Source organism: Macrobrachium nipponense, chromosome 43 (assembly GCF_015104395.2).
Source record: "Macrobrachium nipponense isolate FS-2020 chromosome 43, ASM1510439v2, whole genome shotgun sequence".
NCBI lineage: Eukaryota > Metazoa > Arthropoda > Malacostraca > Decapoda > Palaemonidae > Macrobrachium > Macrobrachium nipponense.
The window spans coordinates 8,327,594-8,350,063 of record NC_061104.1 but is presented as its reverse complement, the minus strand read 5'-3'; the positions used below and the strand labels follow the sequence as shown (position 1 = coordinate 8,350,063).

The following is a 22,470-nucleotide window of genomic DNA, read 5'->3' as shown; positions in this document are numbered from 1 at the left end:
TAGGAAAAAATTCAGAAGAAAGAATTAAGAGTGCCACCCCTGTAAACGTATCCTCCTGTCGTAAAAAGTCCTAAGCAGTTATATCTGTGAAATAATATGCAGATGAAGTATTTTCTTAAAGTAAACGCTTTTATTTTTGCATATGATACATACTCCCTTTTCCTCTTAAACATATTGCACACTATTTGCAAACATAATTCCCAAATGAATCACCCATGATAGCAGGATGAGTATATTAAATTCACTCAAGAGTTTGTTTCTCAACACAAGCAACCCTTTTCTTTCCCTTAGTGTCAAAGGTAATTCCCTTTCTTTACCCGAGTGTTTGGAAAATCATACTCAGACTATGATTTTTACCATACAAAAATAACTATAAAAGCATGAAGAATAAATACTGCTGAAATTTCTAAAAAATCATTAAATAGGGCACTGCAAATGGTAACTGATGCCATTTTCCATCTTTTATGCAAATAGCAAAAGGTCATCAACTATTTAACACTTCTGCAGCGAAAGGCCAAGGAGCTATCACCATACTCACATCTCATTAAAGTATTAAAAACTTAACTCCACATTACTTGCATATTTTGAGTTATCCTAAATGTATTAACTTAAAGGCAACATAATTCCACAAATAACCCTAAAACATAATTCTACATCCAATGACAGGCAACAATAATTTCTAAAAACTTTCTCTGATCAATTTTACTGGACATTATTATGTACAAGCTCTCAAAATTTACCTGAAGTTACTGGACTTTTTTTCATAAACAGTACTAAATTTACAAAGCCTTCATGTGACATCAATTTCCTATGCTGACAAATATCTATCTCCCTGAAACAAACGACATGCTTAAAAAAATTAGACTGGCTCAAGAATTAGTGCATATCACAAAGCATATTTCAAGCAGACATGCATCTAGTACATCCCTGAAATGACAATACTGCAGCCACCAATGCAACACGCAAAGCATCATTGCTAAAATCACACTACCACAAAAACTCATATAAAAAAAAGTGTGCAAATTAAACTAATATTGTGCATGTTCTTGAGCACCATAGAATTTTTACAAATTACTTTCACCAATACCATCTATTGCTTTAATGATGCTTTTCTAGAACTCTCTCTGTAAGTTCAATCAATCAACGATATCTCAGTGTCTCCCTACACCAAAAGCTGCACTGCTTTCTGCCTTTTAATTTTCTATCAGTCTCTTGGGTATCATCTTTAGTCTGGTTATAAGGTTTACTATAACAAGTACCTCTTACTGAGTCACCCATGATCAAATCATTCAGGTGAGCGCTAAGATACACTGTTTATCATTTATATACATAACTAGCAAAACCATGGGCAGGGACAGACGGGATCTTTTATGCAAAATTAACTGCTTCTATCCTAATTTATTTTATAACTAATGTTCTCAAGTATTTTGCACAATATGTTTTAACACTGAAAATGCATACAACACCAAAATGACAGTAAGTTTTCGAAGCACTTCACATACCGCACCTCAACCCAGCCATAACACAGGTGTTCCTCTCTCCCATAACCATTAGGTGACCCTTACAAAATGGCATCATCTGACTGAAACAACAACACTGATGCCCAACAAGAAAGGCACCACAATGTACATGTTGGTACTACAGCTAAAGGAAAAGCCACAGCTGTTTAACCTCAACTAGCAATGACAGCTAATCAGCAATGAAGTCTGTCATGAAGGTCAAATGGCACAAAGGAATATAATCCCTCCAATCACACCACAGTCCAACAAGTACACACACACTCACACCACACTGTCCTGCTCTTTCATCTACTTTAAATTCAACTCCAAGGTGTGAACATTCCTCCTATGACCATTTCCTGCTCTGACAGGATACACTGTCAATTATGTAACTATAATAATTTTGGAAACAGTTCAGTAGGTCTTCCTTAGCAAATGACAAGAATGCCTACCGTGTCGATTGCCTACAGAAGGAACATCATAGTAAACCAAAACTGAATGGCAGGGTGGAGCTAAAGTAGATTAATAAAGTGGTGTTAAATGTACAAAATTCATGGTATGGTACAAATTATATTGAACAAGGATTTTGAAAGAACTCCTATACAGATTTGTCTGAGAAATTATTATTTTTCAGCTAAAAAGGCCTCCTATTCATTTTTAATACCAGAACATTAAAAGAAAAAAAATTACATTCGTTATAAATGTGGTATGGTTTTTGAAGACCTTTGCCAAATGTACTGTATAGTCAAGAAGTCTTCTAATCTCATGTGACGACCTTGACCCAACCATACATGACAGTGGAGAGTTCCTTAAAGCATGTTTAAGCACCCTGGCAAAGGAAATACTAGTCTACAATTTTTTCAATATTTACTGCAGGAAAAAAGAACAGCAAACCATTACTAATTGACAATTCAAGATTGATGGATCGTGTGACTATTGTAACATCAGTGAGTGAAAGAACCATATTTTGGCTGTACTTGAAATATATACAAAATTGAACAGCAAATATTATTTCCCTTACCTTACAAATACAAAAATTATAAGAAAATTTTCTTATTGTATACGCTTAATATAGTATACTATGCGTAAAACACTTACATATGCTCAAATGACAGGATATGTGTAATTTTATTATATTGTGAACATTAAAACTCTCTCTCAGTATATTTATACTATGTATGTATGAACAACCAGACAAAAGAAATGAATAAGCTTCATGATATGAGACTCAAACAGCCAAGCATCTTGACCAGAATCTCAAAAGATGCCACGATGGGGATTTGCTTATAATCATTAACTTAGTGGATATGGAGTCTAGGGAGGTAGAAAGATTGCCCACATTAACATAAACAAATGTTCTCTGGAGTGAAATTTGGCAGCATTGTATTAATCTGCTTTAGCTCCACATTGCCATTCGATTTTGGTCCTACTATAGTGACATGAATATAGGGCAACTCGTAAGTGATTTAAGCTTCAAAGAAAATAGAAAAAAATTTAAAACTTCAGTATTGAAACCCATTATTTCCCAAGTAAACCAAATCCTGTCAAGAGTAACTTGAACTTCTTAATATTCTTGATACTAAGCCATTCAATCCTACTGATTTGTTCATCACATCAAGATGGAAATGATGTTATAGAACTTTTTGCTCCCAATAACTTTACGGCTCTCTAGCTACCACTTCAAATTTTCACATCCAAGACCTTTTACCATTCTTTGTTTGATGGGAAGTCCACTAGCAATACTTTAACTATCCTTTTGATACAAAAGATTAGCACTCATCATTTATTTAGATATTTTGCACTATTCCCCCAACGCACTTTGTTAATTGTAAACATGTTTTAAGATTAGTTTTCATAATGCCTCTACACTAGCTTCTTTACCAGTATTCAGGAATTGTGGCAAAACTGCTTCCTTCTCATTTCAGTAAGGAAATAAAAAAAAAAAGTGGCTTAGAGAATAATTCAAGTCCTATCATAATACGTACTGTTGATACAAAACACCATACATGTTCTAAGTGACCCTGAAGACCCCAGCCACAAGTTTTGACCATTCAGGCAAATTACTAGGCTTAACTTCTATTTTGCTTTCTGAGATTATAAAACAGTATAAAATACAGTATATGCTATCAAACTGTCCCATTTAAAACCTTGTAATTATATGTAAAAATAAAATGTAGTTATATGTAAAAATTAAAAAACTTAGCAAATTCAAAAAAGATTTTGTACAAATATAAGAACCAAGACAAGTGGTATATGCAATTCCCAACTAAATTTCAACTTCAGACACATCGTTCTGAATGTAACTCAGACATAAGTCTGAATATTAACTAAAATGGAATCATGCACTAATATGCATAATGTAACAAATACCAATTCACGAAAGTTAAGTTTTTTATATGCTACATTTTATTACTATTCAATGAGACTTAAGCTTGAAATAAACTGTACGTAAGAAGCCCAACACCACAGTGAAATCAAAACTGTAGCAATTACAAAACTATGATCGTGTTCAATTTATCACTACTTACTATGTATATACAAAAAGGATATACGTAATGTGTTTTTCTAACTTATTGCATCCCAATAACAACAGTATGAGTATGATTATCAGGTGGGTACACACCCATGTAGGAATGAAGATTGATAATTACAAAAGCAAAATTCAAACCCCAGGTGTGTGGAATTTATGAAATTAATGACTACTATATTCACAGCAATACGAGATGTCTTCAATACTGTATCAAGTGATACTACTGATGAATAAAGACTTATAGACAACATTGTATATGCATTTATTAGAGACCCTTTTAGCTCATATAACTGCTTTGGGTTAAGTTTGAGATCTGGGACTTCATCAATCAACTCCCTGTCAGCTTCAAAACCAAAATAAACATTATATTGAATATATTGAATATTACATTACATAACTTTCATGACTCACTTTTTGTTACAGTATGATGAACCTTTAAATAAATTTCAAGTCCAGTATTCAGATTCTGATTTACTTCAGATAGATTTGAATCAACAAATATTGCAATAAGGGACATACAAAATGCACCAATACTGCAGTACCTAGGTCAGTGAGAACAGGATAAGCTTAAACTAGTACTGTAATAAACTAAAACATCTCACAAATGGATGAAATAAATAACACATAAGCATGTTATGGAACATTCACATTCACAGTGAGATTTAGGACTACAGAAATATGTTGGTAGTCCTAAATCTATCATCTGGTAAGAATTTACATTATTTCCAATAAACTTAGTAATGCTTAAATAGCCAGACCAATAAGAGCTAAGAATTTATGTTCAGTACTCTGATTAGTTTATAGTGATTAAAACATGTAAATATGTTCAGACAAGAATGTTCTATTGTAGCACCTTTCACTATCTAACAGCATACAATGGACTACAAGACCTAGGTCAACCTCTCTTAACTGGTTCTGATCAACAACTTGTAAATGGGTATGTCACCTGCAATGTAGGTTCAAATCACTCGTGAAGCAAATAAAACCTTAATTCAAGACTTCCATACAGATATCTAGTTTTCAGTATATTACTGACATGTTTTTAATATTTATGCATATCATATTTATGGAATATATAGGATTGAAAGTTGTGATGTAAGGGGAGGTGGAAATGAGTTCAATAAAGACTCTAAACCATTAGTATGAGACAAGTCAAGGGCCTCATATACTAAAACATTTTGGTCAATCTTCCTATTTTCTCATGTTAATGTTAACTACTGTTTGTTAAGATTTGACTTAACTTGGCTCTAGCCTTTACCTGCTTAATATTATTCATATACAATTATTATTTTATTTCCTCATATAACTTTCTTTTCTATATATTCCCTATATGTACATTCAGTACAGTATTATATAAATACTTTACATATAGTACATATTTGCATTTATAAGCAATAAAGTTATTAAAAAAATATATGTGCATGTACCTGCAAACATACTCCTATACCAAAGCAAATTAACTGCTTAATAGATACAGAGGTAAATGTAGAAAGATATGGGCATTTTGCATATAGCATTAATATATATATATATATATATATATATATATATATATATTAATATATAGATATTATATATAGATATATGATATAGATATAGATATAGATAATATATATAGATGATATATATAGATATATAGATAGATATATATAGATATATATAGATATATATAGATATATATAGATATATAGATTATATAGATATATAGATATATAGATATATAGATATATAGATATATAGATATAGATATATATAGATTATATATATATATATATATATATATATATATATATATATATATATATATATATATTTATAAAATGGAAAAGTAAGCAAACTGCATAATCATAAATATGAAAACCCATTTTACTTAGGAACCAAACTGCAAATGATGGTGATGATGTTGCTAAGACCACTAGTAGTAATATTAAGATAAAATAAGGATAACAACACAACATTGAAAAAGAGGATCTAGTGATGAACATCTAAGACAAACAAACCACTTTTCTTACCAACTCTTTTATACTGATCCTTTTTTTTCCTCTTTCTCTTCTGGAGGCATGGAAATAAGCAAAGAAGGGGTGCTACGGAAAAGAGGGTAGTATAAAGTGCGATGCCACTCACGAAAAATTCAAGCCACGGTATGTTTGGTAAATTCCAAAGCACTCCTTGTATATTACGCAATTACAGATACCCTAGCAGACATGAATAGATAAATTACAGAAAAATATGCTACTTAAATGATACATTAGCAAAAGAAGGGTTCTGGAATTTACTAGATAAAACAACAGCAACCATATTCTAATTTCTTTACTGTTATTATTTAAGCAATATTCACCCTATTTCAGAAAGTATTATGGGAGGGGTGTTTGTTAAAATATGGTTAACCCCTTGGTTGGTATCAGTAATTACCTCTGTATATGAACAGAAATTTACTCTTACAGCCGCTGAAAGACATCTACGCATAATTATCTACTTACAGAAATTCTGATATCTCAAAATCTATGTGATTTCTACTTAAGTAAATCCTCCCCTATTTATGAAAATACATAGTATTACATTCCCTCCATTAGTGCCAGTTAACACTTGGTGAGATACCAACCAATATTTAACCAATAAAAAAAAAAGAACACCAATGTAATGCATTAGCTTACATAAATAGAGCACAAATTTATTCTACAATTAACTACATATAAAAATATATTAAGTCTGGCATAATTTGAAGTGACACAAAAATATGAATGTAACAGAAATATCTCCATTTACGTGGGTACCGTATCCAACTTTATAATGAATTATAAAGAATAATAAAAGAGGACATACAAGGTAATACTCTGGCTTTTGTATGGGAACTATGCATCACTGAGAACTTATTAAAAGTTATTTATTATTAATTAGTTCTAACTAATCATGAAGTAAACATAATAGCCAAAATGTACATGGCAAACTTTTAGCAAGGTTTCTGATCTACACAACTGGTGAAAATTTATAAAAATAAATTTACTTAATAAGCTTAAGACACTCAAAAGCCAGATCCCAATGTCTCCTTGAGATTACACATCCATGCTTGGTGTTGTTTGAAACACGGGTTTCATTAAAACACAACATTTTAAAAAATAAAACATCTGGAGTCACACCCACTGAGATGTTAAGTACATTCAACAGTTAGATGCGGATAAAATATAGAACACCAACGATACACTTTGTTGTATCTTTGTTTATACAAATAGCAAACAAATCTCTAGAGTCAAACACTATCAAATCACAATAATCCTGAATAATTTTTACTTTCTGAGAACCACAATCCAAACTAAAAAAAAAAATTCATCTTAGCCAAACTACCCAAGCCACAAACTGGTCATAATTCATACTGCTGCGACAAAAAGAGACTTGTCAACAAAAAATTAACATTTTCTTTAGGTTTGTAATAAGAGTAAGACCAAACAATCTGCGTATTTACAAAGAGTAATAAAGTAGAGGAAACATTTACAAAATTAAAGATTACATTCTCAGAAGTGTAAAAACATTTTATCTCTTCATCTAGACAAAATTTATGGTAATCTAGAAGAGTACCAAGTTACTCAAATTACCTTCGATCATCCCTCACCTCAAGTCTACACTAACATGTGCTTTGCCTTCTTTTAAGACTTGGTAAACGCAAAATAAAAATTCAAAATATCCCATATGGTAATTCCAAACACTAACAAAGTGAGTACTTACCTCTGGATCATCTATGACATCTTCTTCAACCACTTCAGCTTTGTATTCCAAAAGCAAATCCCTTATGGGTTTAACATCTAAATCCCGATTAATGAATGGATGCTGCAATGAAAAAAAAAACAGTTAGAAGAAAATGTTATGAGTTGCTGAAGGAAATTTTTTTTAATTAGGCTTACAATTTCTATTTGCATAACTAAAAGAACTGAGTGCCATAATATTAGCCCACCAATATATATGGGCAAGGTATATAATGCAAAAACTTGAGATTCTCAAGTCTTCAAAGCATGAGATGTTACATATACACCAAAGTAGCAACAGACTTAATGAAGCTTCTTACCAAGGTGTACATTCAAATTCATTACCAATATGACTATGAAATCTGTCACTGTGATCAAAATGTCAAAGAGAATGGGACTCTGATAGTAACAAGACAGAAACCTCTCAAAATAAAAATAAGACTTTAGTGGTTGTAACAGATGTCATTTGTTATGATAAAAAACAAATCACTCTGAAGGCTTATCTATGTTAAAACTAAATAAAACAGTAGTTTACATAATCTATATATACTGATACTTATAGATCGACTTTCAAGTTAAAATTTGAAGCCGAAATTTTGCATACTCTAAACTTATACTTTAAATGAAATGAGTGATTTGAGTTAAAACAGATTCACTATATCAGCATGTATACACAATTTTGGTCAAGTTCACAATAAAAAGCTCCTGCAAAAATGACAAAATTCAGCCATCAAACAGTTAAAAGAACAATTCTCTTGTGGCAAAATGAAAATTAACTTCTAAGGTCTGATATACATACTATCATCTTCATCTTGTTTCATACTTGGCTCTTTCATGTAAAAGAAGCATCTCTGACTTGTTACCAAGATTTCAAGGACTAAACATCATGTCAGTGACTCACCTGTCCCTTTCTTTTCCAACTACAATACTGCAGATGATTTTGGTGTCATCATTCCCAAACTTAAAAAATTTATTCCCAAACTTTAAAAATTTATAACATAAAATTGAAGTTCATATTATTCAAAATATGATGAACTCTCATGGGCATTGTGAAAAGTGAAAAATAAAAACTAAAAGTGTCCTAACAAAACAATTCTTCACCTTGAGGAGTTCTACAGCTGATGGTCTCTGGGCTGGTTCCTTAGTAAGGCACTTGGCTATAAAATCGTTGAATTCTTTAGAATATCTGCAAGGAGGAATAACTGTGAATTAAACCATTAAAAAAAAAAAGTAAACTAACAACAAATCAAATATACAACATTTAGTTAACCTTGTTAAGAGTAAAATCCTAACAAGCCAAATCCTGGACAAAGCAGATTTTGACATGGTACAGGCAGTCCCAGGTTATTGGCGATCCATTTTCATATTGGTGCCAATACATACCTAACAGAGGTGCCATTAACCCTCTTACGCCTAAGCCCTAAAAACCAAAACGTCTCCTGTATGCCGAGGCGGGTTTGGAGTGAGCACGGAAGCGGTAAAAGAATTTTTTCAAAAAATCACAGCTCGCTTAGTTTACAAGATTAAGAGTTCATTTGTAAATAATGCGATATATGGTAGCAACAACAAAAAAATTCATACATAATTGTATTCAAATCAAGCTGTGCGAAAAACGGTTAAAGCTAACGAGTTACTTTTTTTTTTTTTGTATTGTACACTAAATTGCAATCATTTTGAAATATAACACATTGTAAAATTATCAAAGCAACTCAGATAAAATATTATCACAAAATGATGCATGAATTCGTAACGTGCGGACGTAAAAAAATGTTTTTTTCAAAAATTCACCATAAATCTAAATATTGTTCTAGAGACTTCCAATTTGTTTCAAAATGAAGACAAATGATTGAATATTACGATACTGTAAGAGTTTTAGCTTAGAATTGCAGTTTTTTACCATTTCGGACGAGTTAAAGTTGACCAAATGTCAAAATTTTTATATATATATTTGTTTTATATGCAAATATTGCAAAAATGAGAAAAGCTACAACCTTCAAATATTTTTGTTTGTATTCTTCATGAATTTGCGCACATTTTCATATATGAAACTCTATAAAACGCCTAATATGAAAAGGAGCAAATATTAGGAGAATGCGACGTACAATTTGCGGCCGCGAATCAGCGCGCGGAGGGAAAGAAAGTTTTTTTTTTTAAATTCACCACAAATCTAAATATTGTGCTAGACACTTCGAATTTGTTTCAAAATGAAGATAAATGACTGTAATTACAAGATTGTAAGAGTTTTAGCTTACAATTGCATTTTTCGACTATTTCGGTAGAGTCAAAGTTGACCGAACATGGTTTTTTTCTATTTATCGTGATTTATATGCAAATATTTCGAAAAAGAGAAAAGCTACAACCTTCAATCATTTTTCGTTGTATTCTACATGAAATTGCACACATTTTCATATATAAAACTTTATGTAACGGCTAATTTTAAATGGTGCAAACATTTTGACAATCGCACGAAAAAATTTCTGATTATTTTCGGAAGAGTTACCGCGCGGACGTAAGGAAAATTTTTTTTTTTTCATAAATTCACCATAAATCGAAATATTGTGCTAGAGACTTCCAATTCATTGCAAAATGAAGGTAAATGATTGAATATTACTAAAATATAAGAGTTTTAGCTTACAATTGCGTTTTTCGACCATTTCGGTAGAGTCAAAGTTGACCAAAGGTTGAAATTTTGGCACTTATCATTATTTATATCAAAATATTTCAAAGCTGATAAAAGCTACAACCATGGATTGTTTTTAGTTGTATTTTGCATGAAATTGCGCACATTTCCATATATAAAACTTTATGTAACGGCTAATTTGAAATGGTGCAAACATTAGGACAATCGCCAAAAAAAATTTATCGGAAGAGTTACCGCGCGGACGTAAGGAAAAAGTTTTTTCATAAATTCACCATAAATCGAAATATTGTGCTAGAAACGTCAAATTTGTTGCAAAATGAGGGCAAATGATTGAATATTACTAGAATATAAGAGTTTTAGCTTACAATTGCGTTTTTTGACCATTTCGGTAGAGTCAAAGTTAACCGAAGGTTGAAATTTTGGCACTTATCGGCGCAAGAGGGTTAACTGGCTATCGGCGCTGACAAGGACAAAAAATAATTGATTTTCGGTTATTGGTGATTTTCACTTATTGTCAAGCGGTCAGAACAGAACCCCCGCCAATAACCAGGGAGTGCCTGTACTATTATAAATGTAATCTTTCTTTATAAATTCCATTTCAGCATGAAGATCCTCCCACTGGAAATGAACCTTCAAGCCATTACATATGATCAACTTGGAGGTTTTGTATTACACTAATCCTTCAATTATCCAGATCACCATTATCTGGAACTTGACATTATCCAACACACCTAGAGCAGGGAATGGTAGATAAAATGACACCGAGAATTGGACAGCATACTAGCCAGTATATTGGATAAGGTTAGTATTATCTCCTTTTCCCTAGTGAGTAAATCAACACCTAATGTACCCAAGTATTTTTACTCAGAAGTCTGTTAAGTCACCCGTGATGACTCCTAGATCTTTCTATTAATGGCAACTTTTCATATCTTTAACTAGTAGGTAATCACTGGCATTCCTGTTTTTATTACATATGTGCATGACTGGATTTATCTAACATGAACAGCATCTGCCCTTTTATTTACCATTCCCTAATATTTTCAAGGGCTTCTTTTAAATGCTTTATTGCTGCATCACTATCGGTAAAAAGCAGCAGGTTGCTTTACTAAGAGAAACCAGGCAAGGAATGTTGATAAGTAACTGTCTACAATGATACTCATCTACCACTGATATGCTCTCTTGGATTCTTCTCTAAGTCTAACCCAATAAAAACTATTAACCTGGGGTATTCAGATGAATACAATCAACTGCATTCCAAGATCAGTTCCCCTTCAGAATATCCTTCAAACAAGAAACTAAAAAATATGAAAAAAAATGTTTTATCAATTTGTATTTTTCATAGCTAATGAACCTGAGGTCTTAACAATAGGATAATTCTCCTCGCACCAGCTGGAAACTGGTTAAAACAATTAAAGATTGCTTTATGAAGTGCAATGCTAAACAAATATTGCAAAGAATACAAGAAATCAATCATACCACCTAAACAAATTCCTGTCACCATAAAATGGTTGTGTACATCATGTGCACTACAATTACAACACATTCCCACTCCATATGAAATTTTTAGAAAAATGGTATGGAATTATGAAGTTAAATTAAACATGAACACTTTACACAGTATACCTTTACCAAGTAGTTCAAACAAGAATCAATTGCTAGTGTTCTAATCTCACCCAGTCTAATAATGTAATCATCATTTAACCACATCTTACCCTATTTACCCACACAAAAACATTTAGAAATATGGAATTTTTATTCTAAAATTAATATTAATAATACTTACCTGTATAATTTATCTAGCCTTAAATCCCCAAAAACAGCACCAAAATTTACCAAATTGGCAACCCTGTTACCTCCTATTCTGTCCGCTAGTTGGCAACGCTGCCGTTGACAGTTACAAAACCTTCCCTGAGAATCAGTTGTGATAGGCAGATCGTGGGGTAGGATGGGTGGGACTAGATAAATTATACAGGTAAGTATTATTAATATTAATTTTAGAATAAAAATGATATTGTTATAATACAATAAAGTTTCATACATACTTACCTGGCAGATATATACATAGCTAAGACTCCGTCGTCCCCGACAGAAATTCAAATTTCGCGCCAATCGCTACAGGTAGGTCAGGTGATCTACCGGCCTGCCCTGGGCGGCAGGACTAGGAACCATTCCCGTTTTCTACTCATATATTTTCTCTTCCACCTGTCTCCATGCGGGGAGGCTGGGTGGGCCCTAATCGTATATATCTGCCAGGTAAGTATGTATGAAACTTTATTGTATTATAACAATATCATTTTCATACAATCAACTTACCTGTCAGATATATACATAGCTGATTGGCACCCTTCGGTGGAGGGTAAGAGACAGCTACTACTGGAATAGACAGGTAAACAACATCTGTTGTAGGTATAAATTAAAAACCTTGGTTCCTACCTGATAGGTGGTAGACTTCGTGGGTGTTTTCCCCGTAGTCTGCATCACCTCAAGAAACTTTAGCGAGATATGTGATCTATGGCCAAGAATTCTTGTGGGTCTGCCGAAGGGGTCTTATCCACTTACTCGGCAGAGCCTGAAAGGACTTTGTCAATGGGTGCTGATCTACTTACATGACAACACACCTTATTAAGGAGCACACAACCAATCCCGACCACCTGATCCTAACCACCATGTTAGTATTAAAAATTGCTCAGAGTTATCCCCAACTCTTCGCAACAACCGTAACTCAAAACACAATGCACAAGCACACAATAATTTCAAAAAAAATTTTATCTATTACAAGATATCACAAGAGTTCCTTACTGAACTGAAGTGACTGGCCGCTTGTGCGGCAACTGCACTTGTTCAGCAGAAAGTCTAGAACATATCTATAAGACTTAAGTAGTAAAAAAAAATTTAAGGATTGTTGTAAGCTCCTGTACCCAGGATTGTGCCCGCAGACACAAAAGGACCTAATGAAAAACATTTTTCATAAGTCACACGCACGTCCTTCAAATAGTGAGCCGCAAACACAGAATTACATCTCCAATATGTCGCTTCCAAGATATTCTTCAGCGACATATTTCTCTGAAAAGAGAGAGACGTCGCCACTGCTCTCACTTCATGAGCTCTTACTCTCAGGATTTTAAAGAATCATCCGTGCAAGCCTTATGAGCGTCCATAATAACGTTCCTGACAAAAAAGGCTAAGGCATTCTTAGACAAAGGTCTTGATGGATCCTTCACTGAGCACCAGAGGCCTTGTCTAGAACCTCCCAACTGTTCCTTTTTCTTTAAGTAAAACTTTAATGCCCTTACTGGGCAAAGAGACCTCTCCGGTTCCCTGCCGACGAGACCCGATAATCCTTTTACTTCGAAGTTTCTCGGCCAGGGGTTCGAAGGATTTTCATTCTTCGCTAAGAATAATTCCTTGAAGGAACAGATGGCTGAATCTATATTGAACCCGACTTTGTCACTAAGGGCGTGCAGTTCGCTAACCCTTTTTGCCGTTGCCAGAGACAAAAGGAATAAACATTTTCTCGTTATATCACGAAACGAGGCCAAATGTGGGGGAGGGGTTTCAAATCTCTCTGAAGCCAAGAACTTCAGCACTACGTCTAGATTCCAGTTAGGGGGAGAAGTCATTCTAGACTTCTTGGTCTCAAACGACCTAATCAGATCATGCAGATCCTTATTGTTTACCCACAAATAGGGCCTCTATTCCTAAATACGGCCGATAGCATACTTCTATAGCCCTTTATCGTGGCTACGGAGAGCTGCGATTCTTCCCTTAGAAATAACAGAAATCAGCTATTTCTGTTACAGAGGTACTGGAGGAGGACAACTTCTTTGACTTACACCACCTTCTAAAAACTTCCCACTTGGATTGGTAAACCCGGATAGTGGAAGTTCTCCGGGCTCTAGCGATCGAGCTTGCTGCTTTACTAGAAAAGCCTCTCGCTCTGACAAGTCTTTCGATAGTCGAAAGGCAGTCAGAGCGAGAGCGGGGAGGTTTGATGAAACCTCTCGAAGTGTGGCTGTCTGAGAAGATCCCTCCTTTGTGGAAGGGATCTGGGGAAGTCTACTATCCACTCCAGTACCTCTGGAAACCATTCTTGAGCTGGCCAAAAGGGGGCTATCAGGGTCATTCTTGTCCCCTTTGTTTGAAGTACACAAACTTCCTGAGTACTTGTCCTAGAATCTTGAATGGGGGAAATGCGTAAACGTCTACCTGAGACCAATCTAGTAGGAAGGCGTCTACTGCTAGAGCTCTGGGATCTTCTACTACTGAACAGAAGACTTCCAGTCTCCTCGAGAGGAACGTGGCAAAGAGGTCGACATGAGGAGTTCCCCAAAGAGACCAGAGCTTGAGGCAAACTTCTGAGTGGAGGGTCACTCGGTATGAAGGACCTGGTTCCTCCTGCTCAGCCTGTCCGCTCGTACGTCCTTACTCCCTGAACGAACCTCGTCAAGAGAGATGTTCCTTTTGGGATGTCCACAACAGCAGTTCTCTTGTGAGTTCGTAAAGGGCATACGAGTGAGTACCTCCTTGCTTCTGAATGTATGCCAGAGCGGTTGTATTGTCCGCATTCACTTGTACTATTTTGTTGCATACTAACGGTTCGAAGCTCTTTAGAGCTAGGTGTACAGCTAGCAGTTCTTTGCAGTTTATGTGCCAGGACACTTGAAGAGCATTCCAAGTGCCTGACACTTCTCTCTTTCCCAAAGTTGCTCCCCAAACAACCCTTTTTCCGACGCGTCGGAAAACAATACAAGGTTTGGGCTCTGTATTTCCAGGGAAGTACCTTTGTTTTCCCTCAGTGGGAGTAACCACCATTCTAGATGTCGTTTTATCAGATCTGGAAAGGGAAAGAAGTCCGAGAGGAGTCCTGGTCTTCATGTTCCACGAACTTCTGAGGAAGAACTGAAGAGGACGGAGATGAAGTCTTCCTAGATGAAAGAACTGCTCGAGCGAGGAAAGGGTCCCTAACAGGCTCAACCATTCCCTCGCCGAAGTCCGTTCCTTCCTTAGGAAGAGAGAGACTTTTTCTAAACCTCTCGCTAGTCTCTCTTGAGAAGGAAATACTCGAAAACCCCGAGAATCCATCCGAATTTACCCCACATAGACCAAGTTCTGGCTGGGGATCAGTTGGGACTTCTCGAGGTTCACGAGTAATCCTAAAGTCTTTATTAGGTTTAGTGTCACAGTCAGGTCCTCCAAACACTGTTCCTCTGACTTTGCTCTGAGAAGCCAGTCGTCTAGGTATAGAGATATACTGATTCCTTTCAGATGAAGCCATCTCGCCACATTTTTCAAAAGGTTCGTGAAAACCTGAGGCGCCGTCAGGCCGAAGCACAAGGCTCTGAATTGGAAGATCCTTCCCCCCGTCATGAAACGGAGGTACTTCTTCGACGAAGGATGGATCGGGACGTGAAAATAGGCGTCCTGGAGATCCAGAGACACCATCCAATCCCCTTGGCGAAGAGCCGCCAGGACTGAAGCAGAGGTTTCCATGGCGAACTTCTGTTTTTGAACAAACTTGTTCAGAGCGCTGACATCCAGAACTGGTCTCCAGCCCCCCGAGGCTTTCGCAACCAAGAAAAAGACGATTGTAAAACCCCGGGGAGCTTTGATCCAGCACAAGTTCTATAGCTCTCTTGTCCCACATCTGATCCACCATTTGTTGAAGAGTATCTTTCAACACAGGGTCCTTGTAATTGGTGGACAATTTCCCTCGGAGTTGACGTCAGGGGAGGATTGTCCAGAAAGGAATGAGATATCCCTTCTGAAGAACCGACATCGACCAAGGGTCTGTGTCGATGTGAGTCCAGGCCTCCGCAAATCCCCGGAGCCTGGCACCTACTGGTGTTTGGAGGAGCGCCACTTCACTTTCCCCTTTTAAAGGGGCGGAACGAGGCTCGACCTCTCTTCTCGGTCGTTTTCCTTTTAGCGGTAACTCTAGTGGGAGGGCCACCTCGAAAGGGCCGAACAGGAGTAGACGCCACTTTCTTTTCTCCCACCATCACTGGTCTCTTCTTCTGAGTCAAGAGATCGTGGGAAATATCCTTCACCAACCCTGTGACGGGAAAAGAAAATCAGATCTAGGGGCGAATAACAAAGCTGCTCCTTTGTGAATGTGACACTGCTTTCGTCAAGAAAGCGCTAAACACAGATCTCTTCTTCAAGAGACCTGCTCCAAATAAGGAAGAAACTTCCCCTGAGCCGTCTTGCATCCCAAGCCTTGTCAATACATGACAAAATTGCAGGAGTACATCCGGTTCTAGCCCTTCAGGGGCATGAGCCTCTTGGACATCACCCAAGGGACCAATCTAGAAAGTTAAAGACTTCTAGAATGTGAAATAGTCCCTTGAGGAGATGATCCAACTCTGAAAGTCCCCAAGTAATCTTAGCCGTGTGAAGGCTAGTCTCCTGGATGCGTCTACCAGACTGGAAAAGTCAGCTTCAGCTGAAGCTGGGAGAGTGAGACCCATATTCTCCCAGTCTGGTACCAAAATCCCTCTCTTGCCCGTAAGTCTAGGGGGAGGCATGCAAAAGACTGTCCTAACTAGCTCTTTCTTAGTTAGCATCCAGTTATCCAGCGATTGCAGAGCTCTCTTCATAGAAATCGTCGGTCTCATCTTCAAGAAAGCCGACGATTTCGGAGTCTTCGAGCATGAAAACAGTGAACGAGGCGAAGGAGGAGCGGCAGGGATCAATGCATCTCCGTATTCCTGGAGAAGGAGAGCTGTCAAAACTTTGTAGTTCGACAGTCCTTCTTTACCGTGAGACTCGTCCTCTGATTCCTCTTCCATAATCGGATCAGTAGGAGAGGCCACTTCCGTTCCGGGTCTTCCTGTCCAACCACTCTCTCTACTGGAGACAAACTCCTAATAGGAGAGGGGCTAAGAGATGTACAGAGCTCCTATGCTTGACTGGCTCTTCGTACTTGGCTGGCTCCCTCGCGCTTGGCTGGCGCCTCGCGCCTGGCTGGCTCCTCGCGCTGCTGGCGCCTCGCGCCTGGCTGGCGCCTCGCGCCTGGCCTGACTCCTCGCGCTTGGCTGGCGCCTCGCGCCTGGCAGGATCCTCACGCTTGGCTGGCGTTCTCGCGCCTGACTGACTCTTCGCGCTTGGCTGGCGCCTCGCGCCTGACTGGCCTCTCGTCTCAAAAAGTCTCGCGCCTGACTGACGCTTCGTGCCTTGTTGAAGTCTCGCGTCTTCCTGGTGCCACATCCTTGCGTGACAGATGCTTGTCTGGAGCCTCACGCTTGGCTGAATGCTCACGCCTGGTTAATACCTCGCGCGTCGGCTGAAGCTGCTGATCTGGCAGACGTATCCCATCTGGGAGAATCCTCTGTCTGTAATGCGTTTCTCGCTTGTCTGACTCTATAAACCTTAGAGGACGCTTCTCGTCTGTAGGACGCCTCGCGCTTGGCTGGCGCGACGCGCTTGCCTGGCGAATCAAAATCTTCCCACGAGTCTCTATCTGAGTTCTCAAAAGACTCACGTCTCACAGGAGCCTCACTCCTGGTGGGAGAAGGAAGACGAGTCTTCTTGACCGCAGTCTGACGTCTTTCTTACGAGGAGGATCCTTCGAAAGGACTCCTACTAAGGCGGACAGCTGTTCCTGCACCGCCAAAATGATCCTCTTGGACGCTTCTCCTGCGTCTTCTTGAACGGGAGAGGGAGACCTCGAAGGCGTGTTGCCCCCATCATGGGACGGCAAAACCCTCTTCGCCTTCTTGATAGAAGGAGGCGCTTCTTCCGAAAAGCGTTCTGGGCTTGAATCCAAAACAGGATCTCTCCAGTGCCTTTTCAGGGGCCTGGACAAGTCCGAATCCTTCCACCCTCGTTTAGGAGAGGGAGAAGCGGACGAAGAGAAGCACTCTCTGAGGACGCTTATTTTTCGATAGCGGTCCTGAGCAGGCTGTCTATATACAGCACCTGCTGAAGGGACGCCTGACCGGGGGGAATTCTCCCACAACCTCCGTACGGCTTTCGACTTTCCTTCTCCCTCTGGGCTTGGGAGCTTGGAAGAGGTCTAGGCCTGGGAGCGTCGCAGAGACGGTCAGACGCCCCCTCCACAACACTGGGGACACTCACTTCACTAAAATCACTTTCACAGTCCTTACCTTTCATGGTAGCCATTTTTGATCTCATCCTGTGAAGCGTAGCCTTCAGTTCAGCAATTTCCGATGCCGAATCTGAATGTACAGCCAGTGAGGGTCCTGATACAGAATCATAATTAAGAGAAGAGTTAGAATTATCCAAAGGCTCAATAGGCCTTGTACTACTACCCGCCATCTTAGATGCAGCCCTTCTGACTCTATCCCTTTCTAACTTCTTCAAGTAAGAAGTTAGAGTCTTCCATTCCTCAACATTCAACCTCTCACACTCATGACAGGTGTTAGAAATAGAACAATCAAAACCCCTACATTTGCGACATACAGTGTGAGGATCACCGAAGCTTTCGGTATCCTCACCTTGCAGCCTACATTCACACACATTCTCACACAAACACTTGAATCAGACATTCTGAGAAAAAAATCAAAAAAGCAAGTCCAATCCAGTCCAACAGTAGCGAATGCCAAAACAACGATCCAGGTAACGTCACCAAAAGTCCACAAAAAGATGATCAATTGCTTAGAAAAGCAAATTCCAGTCAAGAGGTGGCAGCAACGATGTTGATACCACCGGCGACAGAAAATATATGAGTAGAAAACGGGAATGGTTCCTAGTCCTGCCGCCCAGGGCAGGCCGGTAGATCACCTGACCTACCTGTAGCGAGTGGCGCGAAATTTGAATTTCTGTCGGGGACGACGGAGTCTTAGCTATGTATATATCTGACAGGTAAGTTGATTGTATGAAAATTCCATAATAACCCTTAAACGCCGACTGGACGTATTTTACGTCGACATTTTTTGTCTCTCGGGTGCCGACTGGACGTATTTTACGTCGACATACAAAAGTTTTTTTAAAAATTCGCGGAAAAATACTTTTAGGCCTACCAGCCGAAAACTCTTGAATCACGCGCCTTGGGGGATGCTGGGAGTTCACGGATCAAGGTGTTGTTTTGTTTACAATCGATACGCAGGCGCGCAAGCGCGAATTTCTTTCTTGCCGCACTAAAAAGTATCTGTGACACATCTCGGAAATTATTTTGTCACTTTGACATAATTTTTGTACCATTGTAAATTAGCCGTTACATGAAGTATTATATATGAAAATGTGCGCATTTTTATGTAGAATACAACAATAAAATACTCATGATTGTAGCTTTTATCAGTTTTGAGATATTTTCATAAATAACGATAATTGCCAAAATTTCAACTTCGGTCAACTTTGACTCTACCGAAATGGTCGAAAACGCAATTGTAAGCTAAAACTCTCATATTCAGTAATATTCAATCATTTACCTTAATTTTGCAACTAAATGGAAGTCTCTAGCACAATATTTCGATTTATGGTGAATTTTTGAAAAAACGAATTTTTGAAAAAACTTTTTCCTTACGTCCGCGCAGTAACTCTTCCGAAAAAAATCATATATGCGATTGTGGTAACGTTTGCACCATTTTAAAATTAGCCGTTATATAAAGTTTTATATATGGAAATGTGCACAATTTCATGCACAATACAACTAAAAACAACCCATGGTTGTAGCTTTTATCAGTTTTGAGATATTATCATATAAATAACGATAATTGCCAAAATTTCAACCTTCGGTCAACTTTGACTCTACCGAAATGGACGAAAATGCAATTGTAAGCTAAAACGCTTATATTCTAGTAATATTCAAGCATTTACCTTAATTTTGAAACAAATTGGAAGTCTCTAGCACAATATTTCGATTTATGGGGAATTTATGAAAAAAAAATGTTATGTCATGATACAATAAAGTTTTATGCATACTACCGGCAGATATATACTTAGCTATAGACTCCGTCGGTCCCCGATAGAAATTCGAATTTCGCGGCACACTCTACAGGTAGGTCAGGTGATCTACCGCCCCGCCGATGGTGGCGGGGGGAATAGGAATCATTCCCGTTTTCTAAGACAGATTTCTCTTCCACCTGTCTCCTGAGGGGAGGTCGGGTGGGCCATAACACCGATATATCTGCCAGGTAAGTATGCATAAAACTTTATTGTATCATGACAATAACATTTTTATGCATTCAACTTACCTGTCAGATATATACTTAGCTGATTGGCACCTTTGGCGGAGGGTAAGAGACAGCTAATCTACTGAAATAGACAGGAAACAACATATGTTGTAGGTAATAAAATTAAAAACCTCGATTCCTACCTGTGTTAGCGAAAGACTTCATGGCTACTGCCTAGGAGCCCATATCGCTTCAAGAGCCTCAGCGAGGTAGTGACCTCATGGCTAAGACGTTCTTGATGGTCTGTTACCGTGGGGTCCTTACCCACTTACGCTTCAGAACCTTAGGATCTTTGTCAATGGGGTCCTATCCACTTACATGACAAACACCTTGCCTATTGGCATGATCATAGAGCACGACACTAATCCCGATCACCTGATCCTTATTGGGTTAGTACTACGATTGAAAGGAGTCAATCCCCGAAACATCCTTTTCAAGCAACCCACAACTCAACAACAATATTAAAACTAATTATTAAAAATATTAAAAACAAATTTAAGGATCAGCGTCTGCTTCCATTTCCCAGCATAGTATCCGCTGATACATAAGGTCCAAGAGCGAAACATTTATCGTATGTTATTCTAACATCCTTTAAATAGTGGGATGCAAATACTGAATTGCACCTCCAATAAGTTGCTGCTAAAATGTTTCTCATGGACATATTCTTCGTAAAAGAAAGGGAAGTTGCCACAGCCCGGACTTCGTGAGCTTTCACTCTCAGCAGCTTTAGAGTTCTCTTGGCAATTCCTATGAGCTTCGGTAATTACATTTCTGACAAAGATGCCAGTGCGTTCTTTGACATCGGTCTATTGGGGTTTCTTACCGAACACCAAAGACCTTGTCGACATCCCTGAAGCTGTGTCTTCTTTCTAAATAAAATTTTAAGGTCCTGACTGGGCAAAGGGACCGATCCAAACTCTCTTCCTACCAGAGAAGAGAGTCCCTTGACTTCGAGACTTCTAGGCCAAGGTTTTTAGAAGGGTCTCATTCTTCGCCTAGGAAAAGATCCTGGAAAAGAAATGACAGCCGAGTCTTTTCTAAATCCCACCCGAGGAATCCAAAGCATGCAATTCACTGATCCTCTTAGCAGTTGCTAGAGCCAACAGGAATATGCATTTGCTAGTAAGATCTCTGAATGAGATTTATCTATAGGTTCGAACCTGTCCGACATCAAGAACTTTAGGACAACGTCCAGGTTCCAACTCGGGAATCGATGATCTCAATTTCTTAGTCTCGAAAGACCTGATGAGATCATGAAGATCCTTATTATTCTCGAGATTCAGCCCTGCTGTTTCTAAAAAACAGCTGAGAGCATGCTCCTATATCCCTTAATAGTTGATACGGCCAATTTGGATTCTTCTCTTAAGAAGAGGAGAAAATCCGCGATTTCGGTTACAGAGGTATTGGAAGAGGACAGCTTCTTCGACCTACACCATCTACGGAAAACTTCCCACTTCGATTGGTAGACCCGCAGGGTAGAGGCTCTGCGGGCTCTAGCAATTGAAGTTGCCACTTTCTTTGAAAAGCCTCTCGCTCTGACCAGTCTTTCGATAGTCGAAAGGCAGTCAGGGAGAGACTTTGGATGTTTTTGTGGAACCTCTCGAAGTGGGTGTCTGAGCAGATCTGTCCTGTCTGGTAGAGATCGGGTGGGGAAGTCCACCGTCCATTCCAGTACCTCTGTGAACCAGATTCGGAAGGCCAAAAGGGAGCAATTAGAGTCATTCTCATTCTTCCGATGCCACAAATTTTCTTACTACTTCCCCCAGCAATTTGAATGGGGGAAAGGCGTATGCATCTATGCTGACCAATCCATGAGGAAGGCATCGATCGCTGTGGCTCTGGGATCTTCTTCTAGCGAGCAGAAGTTGTCTATTTTCCTGGAGAGGAACGTGGCAAACAGATCGATCTGGGTCTCCCCAGAGTGACCATA

The 22,470-nt window shown here is 38.2% G+C and overlaps 1 protein-coding gene across 5 annotated transcripts in view; it reads right to left on the bottom strand.

Annotated features, from left to right (window-relative positions):
• Nucleotides 1–22,470, bottom strand: part of LOC135213515 (serine/threonine-protein kinase 10-like) — a 230,948-nt gene that overhangs the window by 154,899 nt on the left and 53,579 nt on the right. For all 5 annotated transcript variants that reach the window (XR_010314149.1, XM_064247427.1, XM_064247428.1 and 2 more), the window contains exons 8-9: nt 8,868–8,952; nt 7,750–7,851 (exon numbers count right to left, since the gene is read on the bottom strand). Coding sequence is in view for 4 of the 5 variants with exons in the window: in XM_064247427.1 (XP_064103497.1) it covers nt 7,750–7,851; nt 8,868–8,952 (187 nt within the window). In the remaining variant the exon portion in view is untranslated. The remainder of the gene's footprint in view (nt 1–7,749; nt 7,852–8,867; nt 8,953–22,470) is intronic.